This window comes from Notechis scutatus, chromosome 1, assembly GCF_049901735.1.
Source record: "Notechis scutatus isolate UNSWTSFEM ecotype Mainland chromosome 1, rNotScu1.2, whole genome shotgun sequence".
NCBI lineage: Eukaryota > Metazoa > Chordata > Lepidosauria > Squamata > Elapidae > Notechis > Notechis scutatus.
The window spans coordinates 329,441,529-329,464,366 of NC_142009.1; the positions used below are offsets into that span (position 1 = coordinate 329,441,529).

The following is a 22,838-nucleotide window of genomic DNA, read 5'->3' on the forward strand; positions in this document are numbered from 1 at the left end:
TGTATATATTAAGGTAGTGAACAGACCCCATACTCCTTCATCCTCTTATTTTCTCCACAACAATCTCGTGAAGTAGGTTGGGCTGAGAGAGGGACTGGCCCAAAGTCACCCCAGCTGGTTTAATGACTAAGGCGGGACTAGAACTCACTGTCTCCCGGTGATTGTCCCAAAGTCACCCAGCCGGCTTTCATGCCTAAGGTGGGACTAGAACTCACAGTCTCCTGGGGTTTGACCCAAAGTAACTCAGTTGGCTTTCATGCGTCAGGCAGGATTAGAACTCCCAGCCTGGTGCTTTACAAAACTCGCTCCAGTTAGAATACCATAGTATCTGATGCAGATGAAAGTGAAACGTACAAAACTGTTTTCATAAATAACAGAACCATCTTTGTCCATGAGCAGATTTGAACGATGAGACATTTCAGTAAGTTAATGTAAGTTTTCCACAATCAGGGTATATGGTGGTAAGAGAAAGAAGTTTCCTTTTCTATTCAACCAAGGATTCCAGATGCACATTAATTTCAACACTATATATATGTATATCTTCTTCTTTTTTTGAGAAAAAAAACACTAAAAAGATCTTACAAATAATGGGACATAAAATACATAATGATACAAAGAGGGCCAAACCTAATGGGAGAGAAAGTCCGGAGATTCTCGGTCATCCAGGTCGCGATTGTCCAAAAGGGGCTTTTTCAAGAGGCAACTGGACTTACTTTTTCGTTGAAGATGTTTATTTAGAACTGAAGAAGTTTCTTGGATGAGAAGTGAAACTGAAGTCTAGTTGGCTCTTAAGCACCTTTGGGATAATCAAAGATCATTGCATGGCTTGCTTAATTTTGGTTACTGAGTAAGCCTCAAATGATTGGGCCTGCATCTCATGCCACAGCCAAACAGACAGAACATACAGCTAGTTCTCGACTTACAACCAATTGCTTAGCATCCAAAATTACCACTTACCAGAAATGAGAGTTAAGACTGCTCGGCAACACGGCTGCGTTTTACAACAGTTTTGTGAAAACCAGAGGTTACTTCCAGTTTTCAGGAAAGCCATGTCAGAACAAACAATGGGTTCACTTAATGACCACGGTGTTCATTTAACGACTGGTATTTGGTTGATGACCTGTTTGCTTAACGACCACTGCAAAAAAAATATTGCAAAATCAGGGCAGATCAATCTGTTTTACAACTGTCACAATACATGACCGCAATAGGCAGGCTCCGTTATGGACATATGTTGAGGATTACCTGCATTTATAGTTTTAATACATTGTGTGGAGCTGATTCAACAGTTCAGCTATGAATTAATGGTTGGAGTAACATCCCCCTCTGGGGAAGGAAGAGTTTCAAGAGGCAGAACGAGAAGCAATGGATGAGAACCAACCTAGAAATCAGGAGAAATTTCCCAACAGTGAGAACAATTCATTGGAATGATTTGCCTCCAGAAGTTGTGAATGCTCCATTGCTGGAGGCTTTCCAGGAAATAATACGACAGCCATTTGTCTGAAATGGTACAGGGTTTCCTGCTTAAGCAGGGGGTTGGACTAGAAGACCTCCAAGGTCCCTTCCAGTTCTGTTATTCTGTTACTAGTTGTGCTCATCAAAAAGGTTTGGGGATATACTTATATTAATAACGCCATCCAGTGGTGGGATTCAACTTTTTTTACTACCGGTTCTGTGGATGTCGCTTGGTGGGCGTGGCAGGGGAAGGGTATTATAAAAAAAAAACCTTCCCTCCCCACCCCACTAACCTGCTTTCCAGCTCTGTTCTCCTGTGCAGGGCAACCAAAGAAGACCCAGCCAATCAGCTGGGACTCGGGAGGCGGAGAAGAGATGGGGGCGGGGCCAGTCAGAGGTGGGATTTGCCGGTTCTCCGAACTACTCAAAATTTCCGCTACCGGTTCTCAAGAACTGGTTAGAACCTGCTAAATACCACCTCTGATGCCGTCTAATTCTATACAATTAGACAAAAGAAAAGAAAAGACACAACATACACCACAAACTGGATAATTCATTTTTTTATTATTAAATATACCTCCTCCCCTTGGCACAGATTTTAGAATTATGTCACTATAAACATCTATATAAAACAAAAGTATCATTGGCCAGATAAAAAGCCACAATGCAGAGAACATCTCTTCAGCTGAGGCCGTTGTGTTTCATGTTCTGCACGAATGCGTCACGCCGTAGAACGCCTTTGTCCCCAAGGCTTCAGTAGCCCTCCAAAGTCACCCTTTATAATACTTGGCTGTGCGGCGGTGCCAAATACTTCAGTGGCTAGCTCACTTTCCTTTAAAACACTGCTCGTGGGCACGCAACCCTCAGCGGGGAAACATCTTGTGACTTTGCAATCATATATACTGTTTGCACAAAGCAACGAGGAACAGCCCTGCCTGGAACACACCATGGATTTTCTACAATGAAGGGGGTTTCTCCAGACAATCCCCTGGAGAAGACCTCTGTAAAGGTGAAAAGGCATCCTGTTTCCCCACCGATTTACTTCTCAAAAAATAGCTCCCCTTGCCCAACAAGAGCACTCCTGTTCTGCTTAAGAGGCCCACACAACACCTTTTAAAGGCACATTCAAATACAGCAAAGACATCAGTCAACTAGCACAGGGTCTCCAACGGTGGCAACTTTAAGACTTGTAGACTTCAACTCCCAGAGTTCCTCAGCCAGCAAAGCTGGCTGAGGAACTCTGGGAGTTGAAGTCTACAAGTCTTAAAGTTGCCACCGTTGGAGACCCCTGAACTAACTGACCTGTTACCCTAGGACAGAGGTGGGCAACTATGGCCCCTTTATGACTTGTGGACTTCAACTCCCAAAATTCCTGAGCTAGCATGGCTTGCTCAGGAATTCTGGGAGTTGAAGTCCATAATTCATAAAAGGGCCATACTTGCCCAACCCTGCCCTAGGAAAACAGCATTGAGCATTTGCTAAAAATCACCTTGCTCAGCACAGGAAGGTTGGCAGCGACAGGAAAGGTGCCATTTAGGGCAACCGGTTAGTATTGACCTTTTCAAAGTATTATTAGAGCAAGGAAAACCCTGGCTAGGTTCCAAGGAGGGGAGGCCAACCTGCCCTTGAACTACTATTACTCTAGAGCAGTGTTTTTAAAACTTGGCGATTTAAAGATGTATGGACTTCCAGGACGCTGGCTGGAGAATTCTGGGAGTCCACACATTTTAAAGTTGCTAGGTTTGGAAAAAAAAAAACCCACTCTAGACCAGGGGTGGGCAATGATGGCCCTTTTAGGACTTGTGGGCTTCAATTTGCAGAAATCAGGAATTCTGGGAGTTGAAAGTCCAGAAGCCATAAAGGGGCTTTCTTTCGTCCCCCACCTCTGCTCCAGACCAGGGATCTTTGAACTTGGCAACTTTTTAAAGGTTTGTGGACTTCAACTCCCAGAATTCCTCAGCCAGCCACAGGAATTCTGGGAGTTGAAGTCCACAAGTCTTAGAGTTCCCAAGTTTTGAAGACCCCCCTGGTCTAGACACTCTGACCTTAGGAATGTGCAGACGAGAGAAAAACACGCTGCTGAACTTGCCTTGGTAAAGTTCTCCAGCTGAGCTGATGTTGGGGAACAAAGAAGACCCACACTAGCCCCACACAAATAGGTAACTAATCCCCATTATAGCAGGTTTCTTTCCCCAGTTAAATGTCCAATATACCCCAATGAATTTGATTTGATTACAATGACCAGGGGATGTTTGTGATAGTGTCTAACATTTATGGCCAAGAGGCTCTGCAAGACAATAAGGCAGGGATCCCCAAACTTGACAACGTTAAGACTTGTGGACTTCAACTCCCAGAATTCTCTAGCTGGCTGGAGAAGTCTTAAAGTTGCCAAGTTTGGAGATCTCTGCCATAAGGTAAGTGGTGCAATGTTAAGTATATAAAGCAGGTTTTTTTAAAAAAAGCAAGCTAAATTGGCAACCAAGCTTAAGCAGTGGATAGGGGAAGAGGAGAAAAGCCTTCTTCTAAGAGCTGAGTTTTATATTCATAAGTCTCAATTTGAGACATCTTTCACATTTATTGATTTGTGATTTGACTTGTGCACGTTGGCAGCTTAGCAGCCTTGAGGCTGCTCACGTATCTTCCTTCACAGTCAACGTGTTTTGTGTGCACAACGCCTCCGCATCACATTCTGGAGTCTGCCTCTTTAAAAAAAATATGGTTTCTGGGGGTGGGATGCGGGACGCTTACAGAATCTCAAATGCAGAAAAAAAAGCTTTACGATAACAAAAGCTTCCGTTAAGATTCTGAACCCCTTTGCAGAAATCAAATTCGATTACCGACGTTGCAAAGAATCAACAAGTGAAGTTGTAGAATTTCTAGGGCCATACACAGAACAATTAGGATGCTGTGTGTGGAGGGGCGTAGTGCATGTAGATCACCACAAAATATTTGTGGCCCACAAAATGTCAAGAGTCAAAGTTTCCAGCATGTGGGGAAGGATCAATGTCAGTTCACAACCGAGTGTCTTTTATTTAGCCTTGCCATAGACCCATTTTTTTTCCTGTCACATACACCATTCCTTCTTTCTTCCTTTAGCCCAGGGGTGTGGGAACTGTGGCCCTTTTATGACTTGTGGACTTCAACTCCCAGAATTCCTAAGCTGAGCCATGCTGGCTCAGGAATTCTGGGAGTTGAAGTCCACAAGTCATAAAAGGGCCACAGTTCCCACCCTGCTTTAGCCAGAAGGGAAGGACTTGAGAATCGCATCGGGGTAATCTGTTGCTATCCCCGCCACCCCAAACCGAAGTGGCATTAAAGTTGGATGAAGCAGAAAACAGGCAAGAGAAAAAGAGCAAAAAGCAGCAAAAAACTGTCCAAAAGACACCTAAATGCAGGAAATACATAAGCTGCCACAGCAAGCTTGCCCAACGTGGCACAATGGTATTCTCCACTCTGACAAGCAACAGCAAAGGAAAGGAGAGGAAAAGGAAAAATAAGTAGTGAAATTATACTATTTAGGAAGGAGGTTACAACATGAGGCTGCTGGTTTTGCCAACAGGTGTGTTCCCTCCAATTTCAAGCAAGCAAATTTCTTAAAAACACACGAAGCACGGATGGTTCAGAGAAAAAGAGCCAGAAAAAGAGCCATAATCCTTTCAAGTTCCTTTCCCTACTGAGGAAATAACATGGATAATACTGAAGAAATGAAAATGGATAGCATATCAAGACAGCAAGAGCTTCCAGTTAACACTGTGCACTGGTAATGTTTTCCCCCCAGAGTGAACCATCTCCAATGGAAAGGGAAAAACCTATCTGGTAACCAGCTGTTGTTGCTGCTTTTTCTTTTCTTTTCTTTTCTTTGAAAGACAAAGCAAAACACAAAATCCTTTATTTAAATGCTGCTCTGGAAAGCAACAAGGCGAACCACTGTCGATGTAAGACCTCCTGGTTTCCAGCAACCCCCAAAAATTCCAGAGGAAGTGTCCTTTTTTTTTTTTTTTTAAGTCAACTCTATGGTAAAATATTCCCACCCCAATCTGGCATTGCACTTCCAAGAGGTAAATGATACGTGAGGAGAGTTGTGGGGGAAAAAAAATAAAAATAAAAGGAGAATGGGAAGAATGGGGGGAGGGAACGTTTGACACAGATAAAACCACATCCGCTGCTGCCTCCTCTTACGAGGCTAGCAGTGAAAGCGACCCCTTTTCTCCCCTAACTTGGAGAATTCAGGGAATGGGTAGATCCCATCGTAAAAACAGTGAAAATCCTGCACTGACTTCTACTATTCTTTCTTTGCACATTCATTATCTGGAAACCGGAGAGGAGATAGGCCACAGTTAAAGAGGAATCTGTGTGCGCCTGAAACCGAATTCTCCGAGGTCATTCAGATCTATCGTGAGAATCTCGTCTGGGATCAGGGAATAGGGATTTAAAAAAAAAAGAAAAAAAAAAGAAGGATTTGTCCATCCTCGTTCGTCAGCATCGACTGGCGCCACCGTGGTGGTCGCTCACTCTCCACAAGGAGCCCTTACACGGGCGGCAAGTTTGGCGTTACCTCTGCACATTCACCCTGCGCTCCCATTTACGGAGGAGAATCTGCATGAGGTCAAAGGTGGTGAAACTGATCCCCACGGCGATGGGACCCTTGACCCAGTTCATGCTGAGCCCTTTGTACAAGCCTCGGACGAGCCCCTCTTCCCGAATGATGTCCCTCATGGTGAGGAGGATGGACCCGTAGGAGTAGCCCAGCGCCCCTGCGGTCTGCATCCGCCGACGGACCACGTCCAGAGGGTAAGAGGCCGACTGCCCGATCAGGCCTGCACAAGCCCCAAACGCTAGCCTTTCCAACGGGTAGGGTTCTCTCCTCCCGCTGTGATCTGGAGAGAGGAAGAAAGAAAGGAAGAAAAGGAGGCAGGGTGGAGATGCTTAGAAAGACGACAAACGGATGCTTGTATTTATTTATGTTTGTATTGTCAGATTATATTAATAGAATAGAGCAGGGGTCTCCAACCTTGGCAACTTTAAGCCTGGTGGACTTCAACTCCCAGAATTCCCCAGCCAGCAAAGCTGGCTGGGGAATTCTGGGAGTTGAAGTCCACCAGGCTTAAAGTTGCCAAGGTTGAGACCTGGAATAGAGCATGGTAACAAGATCAGCCAATGACTAGGCATAGCAATTAAGTCAGCCAATGAGGACTGCTTGGAAATTGAAACTAGAAGTAGCCAAGGCGTGGCTCTATATTAAGCTCTGTGTCTGTCTATTGAAATTAGCTTGCTTGTCCTGCTGAAGTTGAGCAAAGCTGGCTGGGGAATTCTGGGAGTTGAAGTCCACTAGGCTTAAAGTTGCCAAGGTTGGAGACCCCTGGAATAGAGCATGGTAACAAGATCAGCCAATGACTAGGCATAGCAATTAAGTCAGCCAATGAGGACTGCTTGGAAATTGAAACTAGAAGTAGCCTAGGGGTGGCTCTATATTAAGCTCTGTGTCTGTCTATTGAAACTAGCTTGCTTGTCCTGCTGAAGTTGAGTTGCTGCTTTGCTCTGAACCTGTAACATGTCTGCTTCTGTTTGAGAGTGCTCCCTGTTGGAGAAATCTACAACTGGTATTGTAAAATTTACTTAATATGTTTATAAAGACGTTAAATGAAGCTATTAGCCGTCTGTGTTTACTTTTCTGGTGCTGAATTTACGCTGCAAAATTCTGAACTTGTTTGTTTGTATCCCACCTTTCTTTTTTAAGATACTTTTTATTCAATTTTTTCACCTTTAAAAAAAACAAATCATATATACAATTTTTGCAGTAAGTTGTGGCATTGACTTTTCCGTTTTCATTTACATACATACATATACATACATACACACATACATACATCATTTACATTTACATTTTGCATTATCTTTTATTCCTGTTATCTAACCAAACATACCATTTTCCCCAGACCATATAATATTCTTTTTCTTCCTTCTCCTGCATTTCCATTGTAAGTTTATTCATTTCTGCACAATCCATAATTTTCTTTATAATCATATCATCTGTGGGGCTGCTCTCTAATTTCCAACTTTGGGCATACGTTATTCTAGCTGCTGTATTATTATATATTCAATGTCCTTATATTCACCTCTGGTTATCCCTAGCAAGAACATTTCAGGCTTAAGTTCTATTTTTAAACCAGTTATTTCTTGCAACCAGATCCTTATTTTATTCCAAAATTTCTTTGATTTATCCTACCTTTATAGTCATCTAGCTCAGGGGTCTCCAACCTTGGCCACTTTAAGACTTGTGGACTTCAACTCCCAGAATTCTGCTGCTGGCAAGGCTTTCCTGAAGGCCTCCGTAACTGATAACAAAGCTATGGATCGATCCAGAGCTCTGTTTATCAGCTGCAAAGGCCTTCAGGAAAGCCTTTCCGGCCGCAGAAGAAGAAGTTCCTGAAGGCCTCTGACAGTGAAAAGGAGGCCGTGGGCGACGCGCGCCAGTGAGGTTAGTCAGTGGATGACATCCCCCGAAAATAAGACCTGGTGCCTTTTTGGGTGGCAAAAATAATAAGACAGGGTCTTATTGTCGGGGAAACACGGTAACAACAAGTTTCACCCTGATTGGTTCCTTCTGATTCCCTTTCACAGAATTCCAATTCTGTGGATTTGGTCTAATCCCATATAAAATTACTGTAGTCGGATCACATCTAACATTAAGAATTCCTTTAAGTTAATAAGTTTGCTTTAAATGACATGCTTGGTCCAAAATCAGTTGCTTGTCAGTTTGGCCATCCTCAATTTATGACAATTGGAAGCAGAATTTCTGGGGCTAGATAGTGAGTCATGTTCAATTTTACCACTTTTTCTGCCGTGATTGTTAAGAAAATCATTGCGATTGTTAAGTGAATCACGCAGTCGTTAAGCAAATCTGGCTTCCCCCATTGCTTTGCTTGTCGAAAGCCAGCTGGGAAGGTCACATATGGTATCACCTTGATTCCAGGATGTTGCAACCACTGTAAATACATGCCAGTTGCGCCTGAAAGTTAATCATGTGTTTATGGGGATACTGTGATGGTCATAAGTGCAAGGGCCGGCTGTAAGTCATTTCTTTTTCTAGTGCTCTTGTTAATTTTGAATGGACACTAAACAAACAAGTTGAGGGCTACCTGCATATATTCATATTGGCTTGATGGTCCTTACCTGCGTGCAGCTTCTTCAGTGTCTCATAAGTGAAGAAGCTCAATCCAGCATAAGGGATCACCCCCAAGATGGTAGGTGAGAAGCCCCTATACAGGGTCTTCAATCCTTCCTCGTGAGATATCCGCATAAATACATGAATGATGTTGCTGTACCTGCCAAGGAAAAATGGAATAAGGTTGCCTTATGGACTAGAATCCTGACAACATCAGATAAAAGTTAGAAAGAAGCTTGCAGGGAAAATGTCAAGGCCGACGCGCTCTGCACTTTCGCTCACAGACAGACAACAGAAACCAGGGGGTGGGGAGGAATGGTTGGAATGTAGGGGTGGCTGGGAAGGAATTAAGGAATCCATGTGCACCGTCTGTGGCCTAGGACAATCTCGACAATTCAAGGTCGAAGGATGAGAGATTTTTCAGCCGAGCAGACTGTTTCCCAAAACAAAGAGGTGGCACTGGCTTGGTGGACACACTGGACAGTGGGTGGCCAAGGGGGGGAAAGGGGGATTTTATCTATGCAGTTTTTTCACTAAAAGTCAGAGCTGGCTTTGCTTTCTACTGTGCCTATATGGATCGATCAGTAAAGTTATACTCTTGGTAAAACAATGTCCCAGGAGTTTTTTTTTGTTTTGTTTTTTGTTTTGCTGCATATGCCAACGGGACGGATGATAAAGTCTTAAGGATTTATGGCTGTCCCAGTTGCAGGATATATGCCACTATTTTAGGGAATCTCCTAAGGGTGGGGAATTTAAACGTGTTGGCCGGCTGGCCATGTTTGTCATCTTGGTTTTTATTAGGGTAGGCTGAATCTTTTGTGTGTACAAGAGGACTGCAATGGGGGAATGTGGTAAACCACCCTTATCCCTCCCTCCCGGGAATCCAGACTACATTCCACTACAGTCTTGTCAATATATATATATATATATATATTTTTGTCATTGTGATTAGTGCATCCCTAAGATATTTGAAGGGTTCAACCAAGTAAACCGTGAACAAACAAACCATTTTATGGATGATTGAATTATTGAACCAATTACAGTCTTGGAGTGGAAGGAAGCCTTTGCGGAAGAAACGATCTCTTTTGGTCATAACTGGCGAAACTTTCTTGGCTTCGGAAGTGATCAAAGCAAGTCTTCATTTGGATGAAGGTTTGTGCTCCAACCTTTCGCTATGTAGGTTTTCAGGAACGATAATAGTTAAAAGAATACACCTCACGTCCTTTCCTCACTACTTACATTTCCTTCGGCGTTACTGCCATACGGGCACGGACCAGGTCCAGGGGATACGTCAACATGGCAGCTGTGAGCCCTGCTAGAGACCCTGCGATGAATCTAGGCAGAGGGGTGAGCGCCCTGAAACAAAAGAAGTAATATTTGAAAAGGAGAATTTCTTTGTTTGTTGGCTCCTTAATACCACCTAGACTGGGCAAAAAAAGCTTCCAAACTGAACGTTGCTCATTCCAAAACTCTGGCTGTGTTCCATTGCCACAAAAAGTACAGTGGGCAGGATTCATGCATCAGGCTAAGCCATGAATCAAAATTTATAAACCACAAAGACCTAAGTCCAGCCCCCTTTGAAGTCTGATGATGGTTATCTGGCACAAATTTGCCCTGCCTGTGAGTAGTTCAGATTCTTGTGTATGGGTAACATGGAGTAAACCTGAACTCTTTTGAATTCTATCCTGGTTCCTGAATTCTTGCCCCCGACAACGTCTTCCCCACATGCTCGGGCCAAGGCCTTTCGGGAGACTGAGGCTCCACAGCAACTTACTTTCCCTGGAAGCCATAGTAGCTGCCCAAAAGCTGCTTATATTCCTCGTGTGCGCAGAACTGGATGGCAGCGTAAGGGATTACCCGAACCATGGTGGCCGAATTGCCTCGCCATAGGCTGAAGAAGCCTTCACTGAGGTAGGTACGATAGATCAGCCGGTAGGCCTCCTAGACAGAAGAGGAGCTGCATTAGGTGTGACCAGTGGTGAGACTCAACCGGTGCAACAAGTGGTTTAGTGAGCGCGCGCAGCGTTTAAAAAGCCACCCATTTTCAGCTCTAATACTTATCTTCTACTGCAGCCCTGGCTGAGTCAACCTTCAGCCGGTGAGAATCGAACTGTTGGCAGTCGGCAGGATTTGCCTGCATTCTAATCACTGCGCCACCATGGCTTTTCTCCCCCTAATCCTTTTCTTAGCAATAGCAGTAGCACTTAGACTTATATACAGCTTCACAGTGCTTTACAGCCCTCTCTAAGCAGTTTACAAAGTCAGCCACTTGCCCCCAACAATCTGGGTCCTCATTTGACCCACCTTGGAAGGACAGAAGGCTGAGTCAACCTTGAGCTGGTCAGACTTGAAATGACTACTGGCAATCAGCAGGTCAGCAGGAGTAGCCTGCAAGACTGCATTCTCACCACTGCACCACCACGGCACGTACATGTGCCTACCATTTTAAAGTAGCACTGTTTTGACTAATTTCCATTGTCTCTTAAGAGGCTAGAAGGAGGGGCAGAGGAGAGGGGTTTTAAGCTGAGAGCCAGCCCCCCATGGAAACAATTCAGTGAGATTTAATCCTTCCCAACTGCTCAATCTGCAATGAACCTTAGAAAAGAGAAAGATGTTTCACCTTACCTTAGCAGAAAATCTATTCGACGACACTGAAAACAGAACAAAAAGAATAAGTCATACACACATCAGCACTGCAACTAGGAAATCTATGGGCAGACTAATCCATGCCACAAATCAGCATATTTTGCATTTGGTTTGGAACACCCCAATCAAGGAAGAGAACCATCTTGGCTGCCTTTGTGAATTGGCATCTAATGCCTCAACAGGTCCACATTAGCCTGCAGCAGGGGTCTTCAAACTTGACAGCTTTAAGACTTGTGGACTTCAACTCCCAGAATTCCTCCTCCAGTCATGTTAGCTTGGGAATTCTGGGAGTTTATGAATGTTGATAGGAGGAACTCAAATTTGTCTCTATTCTACATTAATCAGAATCCCACCTCAAACAGTAGGTCCAACCCTGGTTTCCATATTTTAAGGAGGAGTCAGACAATAGAACAGATTGAGAGGATAGAAGAGATCAAAAACCAAGTCCTGCAAATAGAGTGAGAAGGAAGTGAGAATATTTAGTCTTAAGAGGACATTCTTCAAATCCCTAAAGGCAGCAGTCAAATCTGGCTTCCAAGCTGGTTAGAGCAATGACAAACCAGGAATAAACGCAGTTGTTTGTTTAATTTTGGGGACCATGCAGATCTACAGATTTCAAATCCCAGAATTCCTCAACCACCAGGCTACCGCCAAGGATTCTGGGAGTGGAAGTCCACACATCTTAACATTGTCGAATTTGAAAAACACTGATTCAGAGGAAACTAGAATTACTCCCATAACTGAGAAAGTTTTGAAGATCCCCCTTAATCTCATGTGTACCTTGGAAAATTATTTTCGTCCTGTCCAATGGTGCCACGGCTGTTTTGGCCACAGCACCAGCCAATGCCCCAGACACCAGGGAGTTGATCACACTTTTTTTCTCTTCAGCACTCTGGAACCGAAAAATCAGAACATGTTAAGAGACTGAATCATGCAACAGAAAAATAGCAGCAAGGACTTTCTCTCTCGTAAGCAATGGCAGACATGTTCTTTTTTAGTGGAAGTCAGTGATAAGTTTCCTTTACTTTTAAGCTGGTAGCAGAACTTTGCACAATATTTTCTAGCAGGAATACTTAATCGTTTACACAAAGACTTTCCACTGGATTAATGAATTACAATGACACAGGCAGGGTTTGCTTAGCATGCTAAGTCACAAAATGCCTAATCAAGGGTATAACCCAAACAAGCTCTGCATGTGACATGAATGCAGCCAGTAAGTCTTCAACTGACCTGAGTCTGGGTCTTCAGCGGCATTTGGGATGCACAAAACAAAACAAAAAACAGATCAAACTCAGAGACTCATGTAGGCCAGGGGTCTCCAACCTTGGCAACTTTAAGGCTTCTGGACTTCAACTCCCAGAATTCCTTAGTCAGCCATGTTGGCTGGGGAATTCTAGGAGTTGAAATCCACAAATCTTAGTTGCCAAGGTTGGAGATCCCTGATATAGAGTAAGAGTCGGACACTGAAAGTTGTACTCCCAGGATTCAAACCACAAGAGAGGAACAAGAGATGATGACATACAGGTAGTCCTCAACTTACAACAGTTCATTTAATGACCATTCAAAGTTACAATGGCACTGAAAAAAGCCACTTATGACTGTTTTTTTTTTTTTTTTTGTACTTAGGACCAGTGAAGCATCCCTATGGACCACATGATAAAAATTTAGATACTTGGTAACTGGTTCATATTTATGACGGTTGCAGTGTGCCTGGGTCCAGTGTTAGTCAACGTTCCAGCAACCCTCCTTTCCAGCCCATAACTCCGAGACAGACATCTCTTAAAGATTGCTTTATTTAGATAGTAACTGGCACATCTGCGGAATCCCAAATCTGAAAGTTTTGGGCTTCCTTGCAATATTCAAAACTACAAATCTATCCCCCTCTTTGGCCCAAATCCATCCATCACATGGCCCAATCACGATCCGTCCTAAAGTAAGATTCTTATTTCATTCTGCGCCATACTCAATGACCTTGAACTAACAAAAGAGTCTTATAGAATAGAGTAGAGTACAGCAGAGTAGAGTAGAGTAGAGTAGAGTAGAATTCTTTATTGGCCAAGTGTGATTGGACACACAAGGAATTTGTCTTCAGTGAATAAGCTGTCAGTGTACAAAATAGAAAAGATAACATTTGTCAAGAATCATAAAGTCCAACACTTAATGATAGTCATAGGGTACAATAGGACATCATTTTGTCTACTTAAGAGATACTCCATTGAATCCCCCCTCCCCACTTTCTCAGGCTTGTGGCAGCGTGGGAGCATCGAATCTCAAGATGGCTTCCAAAGCTGACAAGTGTTCACGTTTTATAACCTTCTAACAAGCAACATCAATGGGGAAAGCCAGATTCACTTAACAACTGTGTTACTAACTTATCCACTGCAGTGATTCACTTAACATCTGTGGCAAGAAAGGCAATAAAATGGGGCAAAACTTACTTAACAAATGCATTACTTAGCAACTGAAATTTTGGGCTCAATTGTGGTCGTAAGTCAAGGGCTACCTGTACATTGCATTGGCTCCTATCTCTTTGTTCAGGAGCCATTTACCATGTTGCAATGCTGCCTTTGGACATCAACACTGAATTTCCAAAGCCTTTTCAGTAATGGCAAATACCGACTTTTAAAAAAAATGTTATTTTGCTGCTGCTTTTAAGCTTGTTGCTCATTTGACTTTTACAAGTAATCCTTGAACTTACGATCACAACTGAGCCCCAAATTTATGTTGCTAAGTGAGACATTTGTTAAGTGAGTTTTACCCTACTTTTCTTCTCACCGTTGTTAAGGGAATCACATCAGTTGTTGAGTTACTAACCCGATTGCTAAGTGTCATGCCCCTGTTGGAATCTGACTCTGAGGTAGAGGTGGAACAGCTGACAGGGAGCGGGAGTGTGGCTCTGGTGGCTGTGGAGGAAACTGGGGAAGGGCACAGTCCGGTTGGGCATTCAGAGGAAGGCACAGGCCCACTCCCTCTTCATCCTAGGGCACGCAGAGAGGAACGGATAAGGGAGCAACGTGGGTTACAGGGGAGAAAAAGGCCCTGATTACCTTCATTAGCTGCAGCTGGGAAAGCAGGATAAAGAAGGTGTTTGCGCACAGCTCCTTGCTGGAAGCAAAGTGTGAATTATTTTGGTTTGTCAAGTCTTCTCTGAGTTCTGGTGTCCTCCCAACTGTGTGTGTTTCGTTATCTTTTGAAGTCTGCAATTCCTTATCCTGCCCTGACTCGTTAATTGCTACAGCATGGTTTGTGTTGATTTTTATTTATAGTTTAGATGTACTTTGGGTTCGGACTGACTTTCTTCCCTTTAAAAACTGTTCTTGGGAGAGTTTTTTCTTTCGATGATAATTGGACATTGGGTGCCAAGTTGGAGGAATTAAAGGGACTCTACCTACTTTTGTGCCTTTGTTGCTTTTGTGCCATGCCCCGGGTCATCACAGCTAAGTGAATCTGGCTTCCCCATTGACTTTATTTGTCAGGTGGTCGCAGGAGGTGATCCCATGACCTCGGGACACCGCCACCGTCATAAACACGAGTCAATTGCCAAGCATCTGAATCTTGGTCACACACTCACGGGGATGCTGCAATGACAGTAGGTGTGAAGGACATTTTAAGTCATGTTTTTCAGTGCCGTTGTAGCTTCGAATGGAATTGTTGTAAATTGAGGATTACCTGTACTGACTTGCTTCATGGCCAGTACAGTTATGACACAGCAAGACACAAACTGCTCACCTCTGGAAGAATACGTCCACGGACTCTGACCTCCGCATCTTTCTGTTTTAAGCCTACCTGAGCTTCCACCGCTCTACCATTATCCATACCAAGCTCAGAAGCTAGCTAGGAAGAGAACTGAGGCTCCTGAGGAGAAAAAGGGAGAGGAGAGAAATAAAAGGAAATAAAATTCATTTTTCAAAATATGACATTTTTAAAAAAAATCAATCTGACTGATCCGTTTCAACTGCCCCATTTTTCAACTGCCTCTTCCTGCTGTTTATTTGCACTGTTAATCCTCTGGTCTGTTTTTTTTTCCCCTTAAAAAAAAGCACAATATTATTCAGAGTTTTGCTGCGTTAATTCAGCGCCGGAAAAATAAACGCTGATGGCCAATGCTTCACTTAACATCTTTATAAACATAAGTAGATTTTACAAAGTTGGAGATTTCTCCAACATGGAGCAAACCAGGGGTAGGATTAAATTTTTTTAATAGGTTCTGTGGGCGTGGCTTAGTTGGTGGGTGTGGCTTGGTGTTAATGTGATTGGCTGGGTGTGGCCAACTCAACATCACTCTCATCAAGGCACGCATCTCCTCGCCTGGCCTCTCGTGACTGTGGGGATGCTGCAATAGTTGTAAGTGTGAAAAACAGTCATAAGTCACTTTTTTCAGTGCCATTGTAACTTTGTATGGTCACTCCACACAAGCAAAGTACCAGCAAAGGAGGGGAACAAAACTCCAGAGACGTTCCAGAGACAGGAAGTCTAGTCCTGCCAAAAAATGTAATAAGGGTTAACGGAGAGGCAGTTCCTGTAAGCAACACCAGAATGTTTCCTTCCTGCCTTCCTTACAGGATTAGGCCAGTATTTTTTTCTAATAACCGGTTCTCTGAACTGCTTAGAATGTTAACAACCGGTTCTAGTGAATAGGTGCGAACTGGTAGAATCCCACCCCTGGAGCAAACTCAGACAGAAACATGTTGCAAGTAACTTCAGTAGCAAGCATTATACACAACAGAGGAGAGAAGCAGTTTCATTTTCAATAGACAGACTCAGAGCTCAGTATAGCTGCAGAGCTTAATATAGAGCCACGCCTACGCTACTTCAAGTTTCAGTTTCCAAACAGTTCGCACTGGCTGACTTAGTTGCTATGCCTATTCATTGGCTGACCTTGTTACCATGCTCTATTCCAGTTCATGAATATACTCTGACAAATATTAATTTATTAAATTTGCACAGTAACCCAAATGGATGTCTGGGTGGTAACAATTAAAAACAAAAGAAAAAAAATACACTAAAACCATATAGGTAGTCCTCAACTTACGACCACAATTGAACCCAACATTGCTGTTGCTAAGCAAGACATTTGTTGAGTGAGTTTTGGCCCATTTTATGACCTTTCATGTCACAGTTGTTAAGTGAATCACGGCAGCTGTTATATTGGGAACATGGTTAAGTCTTCCTCATTGGTTTTGCTGGTCAGGAGGTCGCAAAAGTGGATCACAATGACCCCAGGGACACTGCAACTGTCATAAACATGAGTCAGTTGCCAAGTGTCTGACTCTGGGAAGGCTACAATGGTCACAAGTGAAAAACAGTCATAAGTCACATTTTTCAGTGCAGTGTGGTCACTAAAAAGACAGTTGTAAATCGATGACTACCTGTAATTTAAGGAAAACTTTCTAAGTGCTACGCCGGGGTGACAAATTCAAGGCTCACAGGCCGAATCCAGCCCTCAAGAGCGTTTAGATGTGGCCTGCGGGGCCACTCTGGAAACAGTGGTGCCTTTGCCAGCAAAAATGGAGCTTGGGTGTGGCCCAGTGGTGGGATTCAAAAAATTTTTACTACTGGATCTGTGGGTGTGGCTTGGTGGGCATGGCAGGGGAAGGATACTGCAAAATCCCCATTCCCTCCCCACCCCACTAACCTGCTTTCCAGCTCCATTCTCCTGCGCAGGGCAACAAAAGAAGACCCAGCCAATCAGCTGGGACTCAATGGGAGGCAGAGAATAGATGGGGGCGGAGCCAGTCAGAAGCGGTATCTGCTGGTTCTCCGAACTACTCAAAATTTCCGCTACCGGTTCTCCAGAACTGGCCAGAACCAACTGGATACCACTCCTGGTGTGGCCTTGCCAGGCTCCATTTTCGCTGGCAGAGGGCTGCAGGAGGCTGTTGCGGCTGAAAACAGAGCCTCGACAAGTGACGTTGAGTTGGCCACTCTCCCTGGCCAAGCCCCCCAACCTCCCCAGGTCAAACACAAGCCTCAATGAAATGAGTTCATTGAGTTTGACACCCATGTTCTACACGGTTTCCAAATAGAGGAGACACACATGTACTTTTGAGATTTCCCCATCCCATTTATAAAAAGACATATAGAAACCTATTCATCGACGCCACCTAGCACACCACAGGTTATGTAGTTCTTTTTTGACCATCCACTTCTCTACTGTAACTTGTTTTGCGAGAAGAAAGTTGACCGGAGAATTGTCCCATTCCTTCTGTATCCCATTTTTCATTCTAGTTTATTTCTGGCTATGAGGGATTTAGAATGGACAGCTGTCAGATTACAAGTTCCTTTTCGTCAGAAGTCTCCAAACTTGGCAACTTTTAAGACTTGTGGATTTCAACTCCCAGAATTTCCGAGCTAATATGACTGGAGGAGGAATGCTGGGAGTTGAAGTCCACAAGTCTTAAAGTTGCCAAGTTTGGGGACCCTTGCTTTAGGCCTTCATCCATTAAGGCAGCGCAAGGGAGAATGTCTGGTAGGAATCTGTTAGGTCAGCGGTGGCAAACCTTTTTCGGCTCCCGTGCCGATAATTGTGCTCGTGCAATTGTTTGTGCGTGCCAGCACCCAGAAGCAATGCGTGCTGGGGCCCCCCACCCATCCTGCGCATGGAAAAGAAAGAGAGAAAAAGGCCCCGATCCCTTTCATTAGTTGCAGCTGGGAGAACAGGATATAAGTGGGGCGTTTGCATAACAGCTCCTTGCTGGAAGCAAAGAGTGCATTATCTTGGTCAAGGCTTATCTGGGTTTTGGCATCCTCCCAACTGTGGTTGCTGCAAGTTATCCTTTGAAAGTCTGCAATTTATCACCCTGGCCTGCCGTGTTAATTACTTCAGTGTGGTTTGTGTTGGTTTTTTATTTCTAATTATCTTTACTTTGGGTTCGGACTGCATTTTTTCCCTTCGTAGACTGTTTTTTGAAGAGTCTGATATCCAGCCGAGGATAATTGGACATTGGGGCCAAGTTGGAGGCATTAAAGGGAATTTATTCTACTTTTGTGACTTTGTTATTTTTGTGTCACGGCCTGGGTCATCACAATAAGTCTAAGTGCTATTGCTATTGCTATGTCATAACTTCGAACAATCACTATATGTATGTTGAGGACTAGTTGCACACACTTACCTCAACAGGTCTTCCTCCTAAATCAGGCACTGGGAATCTTACCCGTGCCCATTATTAAATAAAGCCCTTTAAATCAATCTCTGCCAAGGGGAGAAGAGAAATTTGGGTGAGAGTTAGACCTGCAGCAAGTTAAAAATTATAGACCTATATCTTTATTGAACTCAGACCATAAAATTTTTGTTTCAATTTTGGCAGAAAGACTAAAAAGATACTTAAATAATTTTATTCATACTGATCAAAATGGATTTCTGCCAAAGAGAGAAATCAAAGACAATGTGAGAATCATCTTGGATACTCTGGAATATTATGAAGCACACCCTGAGAAGCAAATGGCCTTGATGTTTCTAGATGCTCAAAAAGCCTTTGACAATGTGCATTGGAAGAACAAGGTGTAAAAATGAATTGGTTTTCATATTTGCAAATGTGAGTTGGCGATTCATTTTACTGCAACTGATACAAATGGGCTTTGGTAAGAAATTTATCCAAGCTATTGAAACGATATATCATGAACAAACTGCAAAGGTGATGGTGAATGGAGAATTAACAGAATCCATAGATATAAGAAAAGGGACAAGGCAAGGCTGTCCATTGTCACCTCTGCTGTTTGTGTTAACATTGGAAGTGTTGAACAGGAACATCAGAGAAGAAAAAGAAATAAAAGGAATGAAAATTAAAAAGGAGGAGTATAAATTGTAAGCTTTTGACCTGGTAGTTATATTAGAAGACCCATTGGAAACGGCACCCAAATTAATAGAAAAAATAGAATAAATATAATAGAATAAATAAATAAATAAATATGGAAAACTAGCAGGTTTGAGAATAAACAAAGACAAAACAAATATATTAACCAGGAATATGTTAACAAGACGAAAGAAAGAGTTGGGAGAAACTTTAAAAATACAGGTCATGAACAAGGTTAAATATTTAGGGATTCATATTACACCAAGATGTAGTACCCTGAAGGAAGATAACTATGTTAAACTCAAACAGCAGATTGTGACAGACTTGATGAAATGGGAAAAATTGCAACTATCATTGATTGGAAGAATATCTACAATTAAGATGAATATATTGCCTAGAGTTTTATATTTATTCCAGACAATTCCTATTCGATTAGGGAAAGAGTTTTTTGAAGATTTAAATAGAATTGTGTTGAAATATATTTGGCAGGGTAAAAAAGCAAGAATAAAATTAAAACTGTTACAAGATGCAAGAATAAGAGGAGGGTTTGCCTTGCCCAATTGGGAGCTGTATTACCAGGCGACAAGTTTGATGTGGGTAAAGGAATGGATAACGCTAAGGAACAGTAGATTATTGACTTTAGAAGGCCATGACTTGCTGCTGGGATGGCATGCCTTTCTCTGGTATAAAGGAACTAAAACAAAGGGGTATTTTAGAAGCCATTATATTCGTGAGGCATTGTTTTTGAACTGGGAGAAGATAAAAAGACAATATTACTTAAAAATTCCAACATGGATATCAACTGTTGAAGCTTTTTCTTATCCAATCATATATAAAAAGGAACAAACAGATATGAGGAGATATTGAATGAAAAGGGTGAACTTAAATCTATGCAAGCGTTGGAAGAACAAGGTGTAAAAATGAATTGGTTTTCATATTTGCAAATACAATCTAGGTTTGATAAAAACTCAGACAGAAGGTATTTATGATAAGTTGACTGACTTAGATAAAATTTTGATGGGTACTGATGAAAAGGTAATTAAAAAACTTTATGGACATCTATTAGAATTTAAATTGGAGGAGGAACAAGTTAAAGAAATGAATTTTGGATATGGGATTGATTTAGAAAAATGGCAAAAATTGTGGTCTCAGAATTATAAAATGACAATGTCAACTGCATATAAAGAAAATTTGTATAAGATATTTTACAGGTGGCACCTACTCCCGACGAGACTTGCGAGAATGTTTAAGAATAAATCGGATAAATGCTGGAAATGTCATCAGATACCTGGTTCATATTACCATATGTGGTGGACATGCTCTGACACAAAGAAATATTGGACTAAAATACACACATGGTTGGAAAAAATGATAAAACAACATATAGACTTTAAACCAGAGATCTTTTTATTGGGAGTCATACCGGACATATATAATAAAGAACTGAAATATTTGATTGTAAATGTTTTAACAGCGGCTAGAATTGTATTTGCGAAGAACTGGAAAAATGACAAAATACCTATGCAGGAGGAAGTTATCAAAAAAAATATGGACTGTGCTGAAATGAGTAAACTGACATTTGAAATTAGAGAACAAGAAGACAAGCAATTTTATATGATATGGGATTTGTTTTATCAATGGTTGGATAAAAAGGCATGGTAACATAATAGACTAGATAATTTTGTGATAGAAATTTAATAGATTGATATAAAACATTATATAGATATATATAACCACTGGTTGAAAGTATAACACAAATTTTAAGACAAAACTTGGAACATCTTGTATAAAATGATGGAATAAATAGTTTAGTCATGGATGATTAATAACTGATAAATATATAAGCATATGTTAGTTTGACAATGTGAAGACAGATATAAATTGTGAGTAAATGACTACAAAAGGATAGCACAAAAGATACGTAACCAACTGACAGACTGTATGTACATAAAATGGAAGATGGTTTTATGTTTATGTTTTTATGTTTTGTATGTGTATGTTGTTGTTTTTTTAAAAAAAATTTTTAAATTTGGGTGAGAGTTGAATGCCCTGCAGAAATGAAAGACCAGCCTATGGGCTGTTAAACTATTAGCTGTTAATTTAATTCCCCTGTACTGTGGACTCCATAACAGGGTAGACTATATGAAGACATTTCTCAAATAATAATTTCATGCATGCAGGAGGTCCTAGGTTTATAGCAGTTCATTTAGTGACCATTCAAAGTTACGATGTCATTGAAAAAAGTGACTTACGACCAATTTTCACACTTACAACTAGCGCAGCATACCCACGGTCACACAATCAAAATTCAGACACTTGGCAACTGACTCATATTTACGATGGTTGCAGTGTCCCGAAATAATGTGATATCCACTTTTGTGACCTTCTGACAAACAAAGTCAATGGGGAAGCCAGATTCACTTCACAACCATATAACTAAATTAACAACTGCAGGAGCCTCGGTGGTGCAGTGGTTAGAATGCAGTACTGCAAGCTACTCCTACTGCAATTTGCAGTTCGAATCCCACCAGGCTCAAGGTTGACTCAGCCTTCCATCCTTCCGAGGTGGGTAAAATGAGGGCCCAGATTGCTGGGGGCGATAGGCTGACCCTGTAAACTGCTTAGAGCACTATAAAGTGGTATATAAGTCTAAGTGCTATCACTATTTACTTCACAAAGTAAAGGAAAGGTCGTAAAATGGGGCAAAACTCACTTAACAAATGTCTTGCTTAGCAAGATAGAGTTTGGGCTGGATAGGGGTGTACGCCGAAGGCTACCTGTACCATACAATAATAATTCCTTCCTGTCCCAGAAGACAGTCACCTTCAAGCTGAAGAAACAAAATATGAAAGACGCGTAAGAGTTTTTTGTTTTTTTTAATAAAGTAAAATATACATACCTTCCTTGCTTGAAGGCAGCTTTTTACTTGAGATATTTTTTTCAACCCACTTCTCCAAAGCGGAATCCCTCGTAAATCGCTCCGTAGTTTGACAAATCAACAAAGCAGCTCTTGTTACTTGAAGCTGGGGCAATCCAAGTGAAGATTATTATAGAAGCTGTTTGTCTACGGCTGCCTGTCCCAGTGAGATTAGGCAAGCACTCCTGACCTAAAAAAATAAAGTAACCCAAGAAGAAGGCAGCTGCAATTAAACTTCAGAGGAAGGGTGGGAGGGGGCTGTTTAAATAGTTGTGCCTTAACAACCCTTCCTTTAAATTGCTTTGTGTGTGTGTGTGTGTGTGTGTGTGTGTTCTCTTCGTACACACCCAAACTCTGCCGAATTTGCTCCTATCAGAACAAATAGGACTTTCATTCTGAGGTTTGGCACACGAAAACTATGGAAGTTTGGCCGGTCTAAAGAAAAGAGGGACTAGGGGAGAACATGACTGCAGTATTCCAGTATTTGTGGGGCTGCCCCCAAGAAGAGAAGGTCAACCTATTTTCCAAGGAGCACCTGAAGGCAGGAGAAGAAACAATGGATGGAAACTAATCAAGGAGAGAAGCAACCTGGAATTAAGGAGAAACTTCCTAATGGGGAGAACAAATAACCAGTGGAACAGTTTGCCTCCAGAAGTTGTAGGGGCTTCATCACTGGAGGTTTTTAAGAAGAGGCTGAACAGCCACCTATCTAAAATGAAATAGGATCTCCTGCTTGAGCAGAGGGTTGGACTAGAAGACCTCCAAAGTCCCTTCCAGCTCTATTCTGATTAACACAACGTTCCCCCAATACATATTATATTGCCTTCAATTAGCATTCTCAGGATTTCACTTGCTTCCCACG

At 42.2% G+C, this 22,838-nt stretch overlaps 1 protein-coding gene across 4 annotated transcripts in view; it reads right to left on the reverse strand.

Annotated features, from left to right (window-relative positions):
* Window positions 1-5,890: 5,890 nt before the first annotated feature.
* SLC25A42 (solute carrier family 25 member 42) overlaps window positions 5,891-22,838 on the reverse strand; it is a 35,876-nt gene continuing 18,928 nt past the window's right edge. The window contains exons 2-9 of one of the 4 annotated variants that reach the window (XM_087951735.1): window positions 21,773-21,889; window positions 14,996-15,121; window positions 12,047-12,158; window positions 11,246-11,271; window positions 10,395-10,561; window positions 9,860-9,976; window positions 8,629-8,780; window positions 5,891-6,332 (exon numbers count right to left, since the gene is read on the reverse strand). In XM_087951735.1, coding sequence (XP_087807861.1) covers window positions 6,007-6,332; window positions 8,629-8,780; window positions 9,860-9,976; window positions 10,395-10,561; window positions 11,246-11,271; window positions 12,047-12,158; window positions 14,996-15,082 — 987 coding nt within the window. In that variant the 5' untranslated portion in view covers window positions 15,083-15,121; window positions 21,773-21,889 and the 3' untranslated portion in view covers window positions 5,891-6,006. Of the gene's footprint in view, window positions 6,333-8,628; window positions 8,781-9,859; window positions 9,977-10,394; window positions 10,562-11,245; window positions 11,272-12,046; window positions 12,159-14,995; window positions 15,122-21,772; window positions 21,890-21,958; window positions 22,167-22,838 lie in introns of all 4 variants that reach the window. The other 3 variants (XM_087951730.1, XM_026683130.2, XM_026683131.2) reach the window with 3 other exon arrangements.